General features: G+C 52.9%; 1 protein-coding gene across 2 annotated transcripts in view; it reads left to right on the forward strand.

The window, feature by feature from the left end:
* The first annotated feature begins 16 nt into the window (after positions 1-16).
* The window catches only part of MYO1F (myosin IF), a 39,424-nt gene continuing 23,208 nt past the window's right edge, over positions 17-16,232 (forward strand). The window contains exons 1-10 of one of the 2 annotated variants that reach the window (XM_047777196.1): positions 17-149; positions 9,214-9,351; positions 10,085-10,174; positions 10,258-10,352; positions 11,006-11,093; positions 11,220-11,309; positions 14,395-14,526; positions 14,693-14,827; positions 15,459-15,591; positions 15,937-16,133. In XM_047777196.1, the coding sequence (XP_047633152.1) occupies positions 147-149; positions 9,214-9,351; positions 10,085-10,174; positions 10,258-10,352; positions 11,006-11,093; positions 11,220-11,309; positions 14,395-14,526; positions 14,693-14,827; positions 15,459-15,591; positions 15,937-16,133 (1,101 nt within the window). In that variant the 5' untranslated portion in view covers positions 17-146. Of the gene's footprint in view, positions 150-1,690; positions 1,781-9,213; positions 9,352-10,084; positions 10,175-10,257; positions 10,353-11,005; positions 11,094-11,219; positions 11,310-14,394; positions 14,527-14,692; positions 14,828-15,458; positions 15,592-15,936; positions 16,134-16,232 lie in introns of those variants that run through there. The other variant, XM_047777195.1, reaches the window with a different exon arrangement.

A 16,232-nucleotide genomic window follows, 5' to 3' on the forward strand; every position in this document is an offset into this window, starting at 1 on the left:
TTGTAAGAGGAACTAGGGCTGGGAGTCCGCTGAAGGAGCAGGAGCAGGGCCATGCCCCAGCCGCCCCCCGGAACTTCCTGAGCCTGCACCCCGGCCACCACCCATTCAGGCACTCCCCCACAGGGGCCCAGACATCAACCCCCATCATGGTAAGTCCCTCAGGGTGGCCCTGAAGTGCAGGGGTGGGGGACCTCAGCCAGGTGGAGGCACCTAGAGGCCACCATCAGAACGAGGTAATGGAACTGGGCACAGCAGACCCTTTGGGGGCTGACAGTGCAGCTCTGGTGCTCCCAGCATCCCTCACCAGAGACCAAACTCCCACCTGATGGGTGAAGAGGATGCCAGAGTGGGGATGGGCCACCAAGTATACAGTAGTAGTAGCCAGAGGACAGAAGGTGGTCTTGAGGGATCACAGTGCCTCGGGGACAGGGACAGACCCCTTTCCTGGGGCTCAGGGAGCCCTGTTCCCAGCCCAGTTTGCTGCCTCATCTCCCTGTGGGGCCTTAGGTAAGTTACTTCCCCTCTGTGGGCTTCAGTTCCCATATGTATCATATTTGGAAATCTGTCAGGATGTGGAAGGGGTTGGGGGGACCTCTCCCCTGGGACATTCATAGGGTCCTGGGTTCAGCCACTCTGAGTCTACAGCTGGGAGGGGAAGCTGGCTCAAATGGACAGTGGTTTGCAGTGATGGTGACAGTACGCCCATGGGGGTGACAGGGTGGTCTGGCTGTCGCAATCACAGAAGCAGAAGATGGTGAGACACAGCGCATCCACACAGCCAGGGGTACCCTTCTGTGGCAGGGGGGCAGGGAAGACACTGCAGCCAGAGGTGCTGCCATCTGGTGAGGCTGAGGTCTCATGATGACTGTGGCAACAAGGTTGGGGAGACTGTCATGATCATGGGTCTAGACACAGTGGCATGGTCTCACACACATCAAGAGGGAGACTGGGCTGGCTGCAAATATGGCGCCCACTGCTCCATGCATCTGCAAGCCACTTCAGCTTTCATTTTTTGTCATTCGTCAATGAGGGCCTGTGGCTGGGACAGTCACAGAGCCAGTGGTGACACCTGAAGCGTTCCTGGCAGTTGCAGCAGGTAGCTGACCAAGGTGGAGCGTGGGATTGCATTAGCCTGAGAGATAACATCTTAGTTCAGAAAGCCAGGAATAAGCTGGGCATTGCTAGCCAAGGACCCTCTGGTTAATTTACAAAAAATATAAAAAATAAAAATAAATAAAAAATCAGCTAGAGCTGTGCTCTTGGGATGGGGACCCTTCCAAGACAGAGCCAAGCCAGGAAGACTCCTTGATCAAAGGAATACAGGAAATGACTTGCTGCTCAAGAGAAAAGCAGCCCCTCCCAAGGAAGCCATGTGAAATGCTTAGTCAACAATTTGCTTGGCCAGGTCTGAGAAGGGAGAAATTCACCCAAGAGGATTATGGAGGGGGAAAAAAAAGTGGAATTCATCCCTGAGGCCAATGCCCCTGTTTCGGGATGCTGACATCTTCCTGGAAGAGTGATGGGTGCCAGGAAGTATGTTGCTTCTGTGAAACCATGTTCATAAAGTAGTTTATGGAGCATGTAATGCAGGCACAATACACAGTAACTGCCATTGTGGGTGAGGCTCATTCACCATGGGAGTCAGCGGTGATGGTGGGTGGAGGTGCCTCATTCTTGGTGATGGTAGGGGAGTGGCTGTTGAATGATGGTGGCTGGATTGTTGGGGCTGCTGGTTGTCACTGCTGTCTGTTGTCGCACGTTGGCGGTGACCACGCTTCTCGTGAGTGGGTTGGCAGTGGTCGTGGCTGCTTTTGGTGCCAGCTAGTGTTGCATGTGGGTGGGTGGTTGTTGGTCATTTTCAGCGGGAGGGTTGATCTGAGGAATGATTTACGGGTGGTCGTTCATTGCTGATTTGGGGTGACAGTCTTGGGAAGAGTGGTGATGCACTTTCAGCTTTGGAAAAGGGTGTGATTGACTGCTGCTTCAGAGGAAGGGGGGGTCATGGCTGCCTGCGGATGGCTAGTATTGTGATCGTGGTTGTTATTGTAATGGTTGGTTATTACAGGTTGCTGGTGCTGATGCTGGTGATATGAGTGGTAATGGTGGTGAGTGATGGTGAGGAAACAGGATGGTGGAACCCGTCATTGCTTTTCGGTTTTGTTAGCAGGTGGTATGGCATTGAGGTTATCAGCAGTTTCTGTTCGACTTTGGTGGCGGGGGGAGCAAAGGCAGCAATTAGTTGTCCTCCACTGATAATGGTGGTGACATGAGGCTAATGATGGTTGTTTTAAAGTACAGACATAAAGTAGAGGAGACCAGTGGTGTGGCTGCTGGATCCAGGAAGGGGGTAGGGTGGCCACGGGGATGGACAGAAAAGCCTGGGGGCCAAGAGAAATTTAGGAGGGAGGATTCTAGGAGTTCCCTGGTAGCCTAGCAGTTAAGGATCTGGCGTTATCACTGCTGTGGCCGGGGTTTGCTCCTGACCCAGGAACCTCCATATGGCACAGGCACAGCCAAAAAAATAAAGGAAGAAGGTTTCTAGAAAGACAAGGGTGGTCCCCACATGTCAGAGAATGGCCTCTCATTAGGATAGAAGCAAACTGAGACACCCCTCCACCAGGGAGGGGACACCTGGGAGTCTTTAGAGGTGAGAGTGTTGTTTGCATGGTTTAGGGACACAGGGTGTGGCCCCAGAAGCCTGCAGAGCAGGGCCAAGGCTTCAGGGGCCAGGGTGGGGCGGGAAGGGGGGTGATTGGGGGGGTGGCTCCATCAGCCGCTGCCACAGCGTCACCTCTCCCCTGGGGCTGGCAACCACAGCGCAGCAGGACCCCAGTGAGGAAGGAAGTGGCTGTTTCATGGTTCTCTCCAGTCTTGGACTCTGCTCATCACTGCCCGGGAGCAGGGAGGCCAGAGCAGTTGGGGCGCATTGCAAAACTCCTTTGTCCAGCCCTTCCTCCTGGCGCTGTGCCCCGTGCCTGTGGGATGCACCAGCTTAAGGCTGCTGCCGCCGCTGCTGCTGCTACTACAGGTGATGATGGTGGGGAGGGAGGAAGGTTAGTGTTTCCTCTTAACAGACTTTGCCTCGTTCAATCCGCACAGCTATCCCACGAGGTCTGTGGCCCCCAGTACTCCCATTTGCCAGATGAGGAAATTGAGGCAGAGAGGTTAAACAAGCTGCTGTACAACCCAAAAGTGGCAGAGGAGTTCTACTCAGTGACCCTTGAGGTCATACTCTTAACAGCCCCCTTGACCTGCAGTCTCTTCCTCCTTCCAGGGAGAGACACCTGGGGGGGGGGATGCGGACCCCCATACTTTCCAGGCCACCCAGCCCTGCCTCATTGGGACCTGGACTCTCTATTCCTGGTGTTGCACACCCCCAAGGCCTTCCTGGCCCATGGCTCCTGCTGCCACCACTGATACAGGCTAAGACACTGATGTTGCAAGGCCTGCCTCCTACAGGAAGCCCTCTCTGATTGCCTCAGTTTTCTTTAGCGCCGTCGGATTGGGATCCCCATCTCCCCTGGGCAACTCACTTCTGGGCCACTTAAGAGTCAAGTCTAAGCCTGGTCCCTACCTAACTCCGTACACAACAGGAGCTCAGGAAGTGTGTTCAAGGCCCCAGTGTGGCTCCAAGGCCCCAGCCCTACAGGAGCCATCACCTTGGACTTGCTTCCTCTGCCGTGGGTTGTGGGGAGCGTCTCTGAAGAGCTGAAGTTAGCAGCTACATGCCCCTCCCGCCCCAGCCACCTCGAGCCCCTGACTATCTTTCACAAGAACCCCAGCAGCCTGAGTCATACTTGGCTTGTGGTCAACTGTGACCACAACCTCTTTGTTGCACCCTCACCCCTAAGGGAGGGACTTAGGAACCAACAGCTTCAACTTGACTCTTGGGGACTTGGAGGCCACAAACAGATGCATCCCCATAACACAGGGCAGGAAGCAGGCTCATCCCATGATGCTTCATTCGTTTAGCCATTCCTTCTATATGCTGACCAGCCCCTCTGCCCAACCAGATCCCTCTGCTACATGCTCTTGGGGCCATGAGGTGACATTTCCTGAGGCACACCCAGTGCATCTTTTCTCAGCACTGGCTCATTTACGTCCCATTCTACAGATGGGACAACAGAGGCTTGGGAAAATGAGAGGTCACTTAGCCAATGGTCAAACCCGGCCTCATGCCCAATCCATCCCGTGCCAAAATTCTCCCACACACTGTCCCCTTGAGCCAAGCCTTCTCTCCCTCCAACACAGACAACCCATGGTTTTTGTGATCACCTGGAGCTAGGATGGATCTGGGAGTCCTGGGTGTCTGATGTGGGGGACACGTTGGGAGAGGTAGCAGGGGCTGCAGGAGGCAGAGGCCCACTCAGCAGGGTGGGGGAAGGGAGGAGGGACAGGAAGAGGAACCAAGTCCAGGAGAGCCAGTCAGACACGGCACCTTTAACCTCAGAGAAAGGAAGTGGCCTTGAGTCTCAGCTGAGCCTGAGGGGGTCCCGAGAACATAGGGACCGGGGTGACCCCCAAGGGGAACCCTGGACAAGACCAATCTTGTCTCCTCCCCCTTCTCCTCCGACCTGAACCACCAAGCCCAGCCACCCCTGACTCAGACCCATCGTCCCTCCCTGCTGTGTGTCCTTGGGGAGCATGTCTCACTTCTCTGTGCCATAGTTTTCTCTTTTGCAAAATGGACCTAATCAGAGGCCTGACCTCAGCATGTGCAGAGAGGATGTAATGAGGTCATTCACGGAAAAAGCTCAGACCAGAGTCTGGCACAGACTAGGTGCCAATGGGGTGTTAACTATTGTTCCATTTTGTTGTTCCTCCATTGCCCTGGTTACCACCCAAGCCCTCCTCCCCAGGTCTTCAAAGATGGACTCTGCTTCCAGTCCCCCTACCTCCCCACAACCACTCAACCTCCACACCCCAACGCAGCGAAAGAGCAGGGTTCGTGAATGACACCACTTCACCCCCAGATTGCTAATTTCATCATCTCTTCTCATCAACACACTGGTCTCCCCATCTTGAAAAAACAGGAAACACCCTCTCCTGACCCCTCCTTTCCCCACAGCCTCTTTTCCTCTTCCGCTTCTCAGAGCCAGACTGTCCCAAAGCAGTCTTCTCTCCCTGTCTACATCTCCTGACCTCCCAATCTGACTTCTGATCCTGAGCTCACCAACACTCGCCATGAGGTCCCTCTGAGTCTGCAGCGAATGTAAAAGCTCTTCAACAGCTGGGGGGTCCAATCAACAGCTCCTTGCTTCTCCCAACTAACCTCCCTCAACCTCAGCCTTTGCCGTGGAAACATTCGCCAGCCCCTCCATGCTGCTGCTCTTACACCCTCATCCTCCACCAACCCGCCTTCCCCCGGCAGCCCAGCCAGGGGGGTTCTTAGCGCATCCCACCCAGCACCTGCTTCTTACCACCAGCATTTGGGCAGGCCCCTTGAAACACTGAAATGAAATTCAGTGACGTGAAATTTCAGGGAGACGCTGACTTCCATCTTTCAAAAATATTTAATATGATCCCCAGCAAGGTGAGCAGAAAGTCATTTAGAATAAAATGTGCACGGCAAGATGAAAGGGCTCAGGCCAGTGGCCCGAGAACACCCACTGGAGCAGCCAGGGGCTCAGAGGTGTGTCCCACCCCCCATCCCCCACCCCCCTTCGTAGGACATGTTAACACCACAAGCAACATAAGCTTCCCAATGCTGAGCAATTCTTAGTGAAATTGAACAAAACTAAACCTTCCCTTGATACGCGATAGTCACATCCCTGTAAATGCAGTGGGTATCAACCATGCAAAAGAGATACACTTTTTCTGTTTGTACATAAAATGGGATTGGGTTCTCAGTTCCAGTGATTATAAACAGGTTTGTTGCTTATATGAACTTCCGTTGGGGTTGGGTGGGGGCCTGCGAGCAGGACCGTTATGCATTTGTAAAATATGCAGTTACCTACATGTGCAAATTTGGCACCCGTGGTCCCCTGAAAATACCAGCCATGTCCTTATCTTTGGGACAACCAAAAAACGCTCCCATGATTCCTTTTTTTTTTTCCTTCAGCCATACCTGTGGCATGTGTAAGTTTCAGGCCAGGGATTGAACCAGTGCCACAGTTGCAGTCTGCACCACAGCTGTGGCAGTACCAGGTCCTTAAGCCACTGTGCCACAGGGGAACTCCCTCCCATCAGTGCCCCCAGGAGCAGTATCATCCAGCTATTGTATGTGATGTCCAGAATGTCGACGGGGCTATGGTGAGGGATGCCCAGGCAGTTGTGGGGTCCAGAGGGAGCTCCAAACTAGCCTGGGGTGAGGGAGGTCTTCTCTGAGAAGGAGCCGCCTGAGCAAGTCTTAAGGCATGGGTTGGCATTCACTAGGCAGGAAGAGCTCTGGCCAGAGGGCTCAGCACCTGCAAAGGCTTAGAGACAACGCTGTGAGAAATCCAAAGAGTCTTTCCCAAAGTCCTAAGTTACTGGCACAGTAGGTGATCAAGAATTCCTTTTGGAGGGAGTTCCCATTGTGGTGCAGCAGAAATGAATCTGATTAGTATCCATGAGGATGTGGGTTGGATCCCTGGCCTCGCTCAGTGGGTCAGGGATCTGGCGTTGAATCTGAGTTGTGGTGCAGGTCACAGACATGGCTTGGATCCCGCGTTGCTGTGGTGTAGGCTGGCAGCTGCAGCTCTGATTTGACCGCTGGCCTGGGAAGTTCCATGTGCTGCCAGTGTGGCCCTAAAAAGGCAAAAAAAGAATTCCTTGTAGAGTGGATGCATGGGGGTGGGAGTGATGGGAAGCCAGAGACAGGTTCAGCCACAGAGAGATGAGATCATATTTGCCATATGAAAAACTCTGAGTCTCATGGCTCAGCAGGTTAAGAGGCCTACGTAGGAGTTCCTGTTGTGGCTCAGTGGTCACGAACCCAATTAATATCCATGAGGATGCAGGTTCAATCCCTGGCCTCGCTCAGTGGGTTAAGGGATCCAGCATTGCCATGAGCTGTGGTGTAGGTCACAGACACAGCTCGGATCTGGTGTTGCTGTGGCTGTGGCTGTGGCTGTGGCTGGCAGCTGCAGCTCTGATATGACCCCTAGCCTGAGAATTTCCATATGCTGCAGGTGCGGCAGAAAGAAAGAAAGAGAGAGAGAGAGGGGGAGGGAGGGAGGGAGAAAGAAAGAAAGGAAGGAAGAGAAAGAAAGAAAGAAGGAAGAAAAGAAAGAAAGAAGGAAGGAAGGAAAGAAAGAAAGAAAGAAAAAGAAAAGCTCACTCTCACTGCTCAGGTTGGAAGCAGTCTGAGGGGGTCAAGCCCTGGCCTCCCACATTCCCGCCTCTGTATGCTGTTCCTGCTTCAGTCACACTGCTGCACCTCTGCCCGGGCAGTTCACTCTGTCTGGGGCACCCATCCTCCCTGCTCTAGATCAAGCTTTCTTGGCTTTCACATCCCACCCCTAACACCCCTCGGGTCCCAGCCACTCATGAGTATGGATGCAAGAACCTGGCCTTTACTGTCAGATGGACCCAGATTCGAACCCCACATCCTTGGAAACAGTTTGGCTGCATCTTTAGTCAAGGGCCAAATACTTCCCAAGCCTCAGTCTCCCTCCTAGCCCACACCACACTGAGCCACTCTGAGGATTGCCAATACCATGGGTGACACCCCCTCCCAGGGTCGGGCGTGTCGTGGATGCTCCGTCAATGTTGATTGTGTCAAGCCTGAGTTTATCAGACAGGAGAGCTCCAGGCTGACATCACTCGGTGTGCTGAACAGGGTGACGGGGTATTCTGAACGGAGGCAGAGGGGGCCTGAGAGAGCCGGTATACATAAGTGTTTAAGGCGCTGGATGAGGTCATTTGGGCTAAAAGCAGAAAGGGTTCCCAGGAGGTTTCCTAGTGGAGGTGCTTTGAGACAAGCCGGTGTCCGAGCTTCTTCCTTGAGGCCTAAGGAAGGTGTTATCTGATGAAAAGCTGAGGGAGGAGAGTTCCCATCATGGCTCAGGGGTTAATGACTCCAACTAGGAACCATGAGGTTGCAGGTTCTATCCTGGCCTTGCTCAGTGGGTTAAGGATCCAGCATTGCCGTGAGCTGTGGTGTAGGTTGCAGACTTGGCTTGGATCCCACATTGCTGTGGCTCTGGTGTAGGCCGGTGGCTACAGCTCCAATTCGACCCCTAGCCTGGGAACTTCCATGTGCCACAGAAGCGGCCCAAGAAATGGCAAAAAGACAAAATAAATAAATAAATAAAAGGCTGAGGGAGGAAGTGAGAAGGCAAAGTGGAATCCTGAGAAGGTGCGGGAGGCGGTGGGAAGGCTCTGGGAGCTGAGGACCAGGGTCACAGCCAGGCACAGAAGCAGAGGTTGCAGCCATGTGGTGGCTGAGAGGATCTCAAAGGAATGCGCCAGGATGGCTCTAAGTGAGGAGAAGGGGAGCAGGAGGAAGGAGGCCAACTCAAGGTCGAAGGGGTAGCAGCAGGTTAAATGCCACGGAGGGAATTCCCGTCGTGGCGCCGTGGAAACCAATCTGACTCAGAACCATGAGGTTGCAGGTTCGATCCCTGGCCTCGATCAGTGGGTTAAGGATCCAGCATTGCTGTGTGCTGTGGGGTAGGTTGCAGACACAGCTCAGATCCTGTGTTGCTGTGGCTGTGGCGTAGGCCAGCAGCTGTAGCTCCGATCTGACTCTAGCCTGGGAACCCCCATATGCTGCAGGTGCAGCCCTAAAAAGCTAAATAAATAAATAAATAAATAAATAAATAAATAAATGCCACAGAGAAGTTAGGGACTCAACCTGGGCTGAGGCAGGGAGAGTGGGATTGGGGAGGTGAGAAGCAGGGTGAATGAATGGACTCCACCGTCAAGCCCTTCCCCTCCCATAGTCGCCAGAGCCCCAGGCGCACTCTACCTTGATGGGCCAGACATAGCTGTCTCCTCCATGGCAACGGGACACCAAGGGGAGGTTTGGGGGACCAAAAGAGAGGGCTGAGGGATGCTTGTAGGCTGCCATTCTGTCTGGCCTCCTCCTTTGGGAGCAGGGAGCCTGGACTGGACCTACCTCTCCTGGTGTCCCTGAGATAGGGAAGGAGGAAGAGAGGTGGGGGGGCCAGGGGGGCTGCATCCATCAGAAGCTGGTGATCGAGGTGAGCCAGGCCGGGGTGCTGAGGCACCAGCCCCCACCACGCCCCCTGCAGGGGCTCACCCCCACCCTCCCACCCCCATCCCCAGGGCAGCAAGGAGCGCTTCCACTGGCAGAGCCACAATGTGAAGCAGAGCGGCGTGGACGACATGGTGCTGCTGCCCCAGATCACCGAGGACGCCATTGTGGGCAACCTCCGCAAGCGCTTCATGGACGATTACATCTTTGTACCCTGGGCCGTGGGTGGGGTGGGCAGGTGAAGGACAGAGGGACAGGAGGGTGACTGACCAATGGATGGAGGGATGTGTGTGTGTGCGGATGAGTATGGGGAGGGATGGCAGAGGGACAGCAGCAGGGAAGAGATACACAGATATCTGAGCACAGGAACGAGGGTGGGGGCTGGCGGTGGGGAATGGGCAGTAAGAGCACTGGGTGGGAGTTCCCTTCGTGGCTCAGCAGTTAATGAACCCAACTAGGATCCATGAGGATGCGGGTTCGACCCCTGGCCTCGCTCAGTGGGTTAAGGATCCAGCATTGCCGTGAGCTGTGGCGTAGGTCACAGATGCAGCTTGGATCTGGCGTGGCTGTGGCTCTGGTGTAGGCCGGTGGCTACAGCTCCGATTGGACCCCTAGCCTGGGAACTTCCATATGCCGTGGGTGTGGCCCTAAAAAACAAACAAACAAACAAAAAGAGCATTGGGTGATAGGACAGGAGACCGTGGAGTGAGAGCAGTTGGGGGTGGTCGTGGCCCTCATCCCTCCCCCCCATAGCAAATTCTGTTCTCCCTCATTCTTGACCCAGCTCAGTTTTTTCCCCAAGATACCTGGGGTGCACCTGAGTAGCTCCATCTCTTCCTCCAAACAATGGGGCTCTTGGAGGCCTCAGGGGAGCTGAATGAGGGGCCCATGAGGGATACAGCTTGCCGGGACACTGCGTGGCCCTTAACCACCCCACCCCAGACCTACATCGGCTCCGTGCTCATCTCCGTAAACCCTTTCAAGCAGATGCCCTACTTCACTGACCGAGAGATCGACCTCTACCAGGGCGCGGTGAGGCCAGGGCCAGGTGGGAGGCACAGATCCAGGACCCCTGGCTCCCAGCCCTAGGCTGAGCCCTGACCTCCCCCCGCCAGGCCCAGTACGAGAATCCCCCGCACATCTATGCCCTCACGGACAACATGTACCGGAACATGCTCATTGACTGTGAGAACCAGTGTGTCATCATCAGGTACAGACGGGGTGCCACAAACCCTCCTGCCCAGGCCCCGCTCTAACAGCATCACCACCCCAGTGAGGTTTGCTTGGACCTCCTGATGCAAACAGAGCCTCACTGTCCCCCTCCACCCCTGGCCCTGCTTTACTTTCCTTGTCACCGTTTGACCCGTGATATATTTTATATATTCATTCTGCTAGTGCCCATCTGTCCCATCTAAATGTCAGTTCCCGGAGGACAAGAGGTTTGGAACTGTCTTGTTCACGGTTGTATCTCCAGTGCCTGGACTATTGCCTGGCACACAGTAGGTGTTCAATGAATATAAGAATGATCAGGAGTTCCCATAGTGGTGCAGCAGAAATGAATCCGACTAAGAACCGTGAGATTGTGGGTTCGATCCCTGGCCTCACTCAGTAGGTTAAGGATCCAGCATTGCTGTGAGCTGTGGTGTAGGTCGCAGACGCGGCTTGGATCTGTCATTGCTGTGGCTGTGGTGTAGACCAGAGCTGTAGCTCCAATTGGACCCCTAGCCTGGAAACCTCCATATGCCACAGGTGCAGCCCTAAAAAAGCAAAAAGACAAAAAAAAAAAAAGAATAATCAGGCACTGGGAGGGGTACCTCCCCCACCCTGGGGTCACTGATCATGCCTTCTCTCGCCCATCCCCAGTGGAGAAAGTGGAGCTGGGAAGACAGTGGCAGCCAAATACATCATGGGCTACATCTCCAAGGTGTCAGGAGGGGGCGAGAAGGTCCAGGTAAGGTGAAAACAGAAAGGAGAGCTGGGTATCCCCACGCTGCACTGGTATTTCATGCGGCACCCCCAAATTCCCACACCCTACCTCAGTCTGACCTCTTCCCACCCCACCTGCCTTTTTCCCCAGCATGTGAAGGATATCATCCTGCAATCAAACCCACTGCTGGAAGCCTTTGGCAATGCCAAGACCGTGCGCAACAATAATTCCAGTCGCTTTGTGAGTCTCTGGCCCTGCTTGGAGTACAAGTTCCCTCCACCCGTCTCTCTTTCTCTCTCTCTCTCAGATGTTACCACCACATACACATCCCCTGCTCAAGAAGACAGGAACTACCTGCTCCTGAGAGGGAGACTTACTTCCTATTCAGGGTCCACCCAAAAAACAGTCCCCCGTCAGCATACCTGTAGAGGCCCTGACATGTCTCTGTAGCATTCTTTTTTTTTAGGGCCCCACCTACGGCATATGGAGGTTCCCAGGCTAGGGGTCCCATCGGAGCTACAGCTACCGGCCTACACCACAGTCACAGCAATGCAGGATCCGAGCCACTTCTGCAACCTATACCACAGCTCACGGCAACACTGGATCCTTAACCCACTGAGCGAGGCCAGGAATCGAACCTGCAACCTCATCATTCTTCGATTCATTCCCACTGTGCCACAACAGGAACTCCCTATGTAGCATTCTTTTTTTTTTTTTTTTAAATGAGAGTTGCAACGTTTATTTCAGGTTCTCTCTTGGGTTTTTTTGTTGTTTTTTGTTTTTTTTTTCTTTTTTGCCACACAGGCAGTATGTGGGAATTCCTGGGCCAGGGATTGAACCTACGCCGCACAGCAGCAACCAGAGCCACAGCGGTGAGAACGCAGGAGCCTCAACCCGCTAGGCCATCAGAGAACTCCCCCTATGTAGCATTCTTAAATACTCTTCCCCTGGCTGCAACCAGGCTACACCTGTTACTATTTACATTTAAGGTCCCATTTACTCCCTCATTCACTCTTTCTTTCAACAAATAGTTCTTGGACTCCTTTGTGTCAGGTGCTATGCTGAGCCCAAGGGAAGACAGAATAGGTAAACGGACTTGGATTTATCATCTGTTTCAGCCACTGTTTAAATGGGTGGCTTGGACAAAAAAAAAAAACAAACAGTGTAACCTTGTGGAGTTCCTCTGTTGGAATACAGATAATGTTAATATTTATCTCATAGACCTCAGTTTTCAGTAAATGCCTGAACGTGGAAATAGCTTAATGAGTTCTGACGCTGATGAGATTGTTTTATTTCTCTGCATATAACTAGTTATAGCAACTTATTGCATTTTATTTTCTAATATATTTTTATAATGTAATTATATTTGAAGTATCCTCCCCAACATTTTATTGTAAAAATTTTCATATACATGGAAAAGTTAGGAGTTCCCGTCGTGGCGCAGGGGTTAACGAATCCGACTAGGAACCATGAGGTTGCGGGTTCGATCCCTGCCCTTGCTTGGTGGGTTAACGATCCAGTGTTGCCATGAGCTGTGGTGTAGGTTGCAGACGCGGCTCAGATCCAGCTTTGCTGTGGCTCTGGCGTAGGCCAGTGGCTAGCTCTGACTAGACCCCTAGCCTGGGAACTTCCATATGCCGTGGGAGCGGCCCAAGAAATCGCAAAAAAAGACAAAAACAAAAAAAGAAAAGAAAAGTTGAATGACTACAACAGTGAATCTCCGTATGCCCATCTCCTAGATTCTACCATTAATATTTTGCTATACTTGTTTAATCATATCTCCGTCCACCCTTTTTTTTTTTAACAGCAGTACCTGTGGAATATAGAAGTTCCCGGGCTAGGCGTCCAGTGGGAGTGGCAGCTGAGCTCAACGCCATAGCCATGGCAACATCAGATCCCAAATGCATCTGCAACCTACACCTCAGCCTGCAGCAATGCAGGATCCTTAAGCCACTGAGCAAGGCCAGGGATCGAACCTGCATCTTCATGGAAACTAGTCAGGTTCTTAACCGGCTGAACCACAGCAGAAACTCCTCCATCCATTTTTTTTTCCTGATGCACTGCAAACTAAGCTGCAGACATCATATATTTCCCTCTAAAAACTTCAGCATGAATACCATTAATTATAGTCCAATATAATTTTGCAATTCTCTTGTCTTTTTTAAAGTAAAATTTGCATACAGCAAAATACACAAATCTAAAAGGTATCATTCACTGAGTTTGGACAAATGCATACACCTGTGCAACCCAAACCATATCAATATACAGAACATCACCATCTTTCCAGAAAGTTCCCTCTTGTCTCTTTCTCATCAATTGCTGCTCTTTCCTTACCCCAGAAACAAGCATTCTGGTTTTTTTTTCACCATAGATTAGTTTCAGCAGGTCTAGAAGTTCATATAGACAGAATCACACAGTTGTGTGCTTTCAAACTACTAATACACACAGAAACATGGATGAACTTCAAAAATACCTAATTCTATTTTATTTTATATAGTTTTATGGTACATAAGAATGAGTGTTTGTCGGAGTTCCCATTGTGGTGCAGTGGATCCCTGGCATCTCTTAGTGAGCTAAGGATCTGGTGTTGCCGTGAGCTGTAGTGTAGGTGGTAGACGTGGTTCGGATCTGATGTGGCTGTAGCTGTGGTGCAAGCCTGCAGCTATAGCTCCAATTGGACCCCTAGCCTGGGAACCTCCATATGCTGCAAGTGTGGCCCTAAAAAAAAAAAAAAGAAAAAGAAAAAGAAAGAATGAGTATTTGTCATACATTATAGGTGTTTAATTGTACGATGATGTCATTTGTATTGTAACTGGATGGAGGTGGCAGAAAGGAGACACAAGGTAGCTTGTCTGCCTTCCAAACTCTGGCCACAGCAGAACCCAGACGGTGTCAGAGACCAAAGAAGGAGCCGGTGGGGCCCCTGCTCTGGGCTCAGAGACAACATGTAGGAGATGCCCAGGGTCCTTGGACCCAGCAGCATCCCACAGAGACATGGAGACCTCTTGTGGTGGCATTGCTGGAGAGCTGTCAATAAAATATGATACTTCTCTGTGCCAGGCACAAAACTAGATTCCCCCTCGTGAGGGCATTGATCATCAAGGAGGGAGGAAAAGGCATTCCTGGCCAGGACACAGCTTAAGCAAAGGCTGGAAGGAAGGAGCTGGTGAAAATAATAATAAGTGGGAGGTGGAGAGAGGAAAGCCACTTGAGGTCACACGACGAAGAGGAGCAAAGGAGGCTGGGTTCATAAGACCCAGCCCCAATCTTCCGGCACCTGCAGCCCTGAGCCCCTGGGGGGCTGATGTGGCTCTCTCGGGTTCAGGGCAAGTACTTCGAGATCCAGTTCAGCCGTGGTGGAGAGCCCGACGGGGGCAAGATCTCCAACTTCTTGCTGGAGAAATCTCGCGTGGTCATGCAAAATGAAAACGAGAGGAACTTCCACATCTACTACCAGGTGCAAGGAAGGGGGCTGTGGGCTGGGGCAGAGGGAGCCCCACTGGGGGGCCCAGGGGGAGACAATGAGAGGGTCAGGGTTCGGGAGCCCATGACAGTGAGGACCGGGGGATTACGAGGGCTGTGCCAGTCCTCCACTATAAGCATGAGCATGGCGCATCCTCCAGCTGCTGGAAGGGGCCTCTCAGGAGCAGCGGCAGAACCTGGGGCTCATGACCCCCGACTACTATTACTACCTCAACCAATCAGACACCTACAAGGTGGACGGCACCGATGACCGGAGCGACTTCAGCGAGACTCTGGTGAGCACCAACCGCCACTTCAGCTCCCAAGAAACTTTTCTTTTTTTTGGAGAGCCCCTGGCCAAATGTGGCTATTTTTTTAAGTTTTATTGAAATGTAGTGAATTTACAAGGGCGTGATCATTGCTGCTGTACAACAAGGTGACCCAGTGCCCCAGGAAACTCCTCATGTTATAAATCGGGAAACCAGGGAGTTCCCATCCTGGCGCAGTGGTTAACGAATCCGACTAGGAACCATGAGGTTGCGGGTTCGATCCCTGGCCTTGCTCAGTGGGTTAAGCTCCGGCGTTGCCGTGAGCTGTGGTGTAGGTTGCAGACGCGGCTCGGATCCCACGTTGCTGTGGCTGTGGTGTAGGCCAGCGGCTACAGCTCCGATTAGACCCCTAGCCTGGGAACCTCCATATGCCGTGGGAGCGGCTCTAAGAGGCAAAAAGACAAACAAACAAAATCGGGAAACCAAGACCCAGAGAGAGGCAGAGACTTGCTCAAGGTCACACAGCAAGCAGGTGAAAGAGATAAAGACTCACATGTCCTGACTCCCCACATCTGTGCTGCTGCCCCTGAAACCTAACCCAGGGGCAGGCTGGAAGTCAAGACTTGTGGCACAGGCTCTGTCGCTGTTGTGCCCTCAGAACGCCATGCAGGTCATCGGGATCCCGCCCAACATCCAGCAGCTGGTTCTGCAGCTCGTGGCGGGGATCTTGCACCTGGGAAACATTAGCTTCTGCGAAGATGGAAATTATGCCCGGGTGGAGAGTGCAGACCGTGAGTGTGGGTGCTGTGGACAGGGGGCATGTGTATATGTGTGAACTGCTTCCTCCCAGAGCAGCCCCCAGAGGGTGAGGACCCCTAAGAACAATATTGATGTCACTGGGCAAAATGGGGAGAGGAGGTCCCTGGTGGCTCAGTGGATTAAGGATCCAGTGTTGTCACTGCTTCTGGCTCTGGTTTCTGGCTCTGGTTTCTGGCTTGGGTTTGACCCCTGGCTCGGGAACTTTTACATGCTGTAGGCATGGCCAAATAAATAAATAAACAAAACAAGGAGAGATGAGGGCACCCACAAAGAGCCTGACCGGCTGCCTCCTTTCCCCCTACACTCCCATCCCACAGTCCTGGCCTTCCCCGCCTACCTCCTGGGCATTGACAGCGGGCGGCTGCAGGAGAAGCTGACCAGCCGCAAGATGGACAGCCGCTGGGGTGGGCGCAGCGAGTCCATTGACGTGACCCTGAACGTGGAGCAGGCAGCCTACACACGGGATGCCCTGGCCAAGGGGCTCTATGCCCGTCTCTTCGACTTCCTTGTGGAGGTGAGTGGGGCTGGGGAGTGGGAAGGGGTTCTGGACCTGGACTTGGACCAGCCAAACAGGGGTTGGGGGGTGCATCTTGACTGTCACGACCTCACAAGT

This window comes from Phacochoerus africanus, chromosome 4, assembly GCF_016906955.1.
Source record: "Phacochoerus africanus isolate WHEZ1 chromosome 4, ROS_Pafr_v1, whole genome shotgun sequence".
NCBI lineage: Eukaryota > Metazoa > Chordata > Mammalia > Artiodactyla > Suidae > Phacochoerus > Phacochoerus africanus.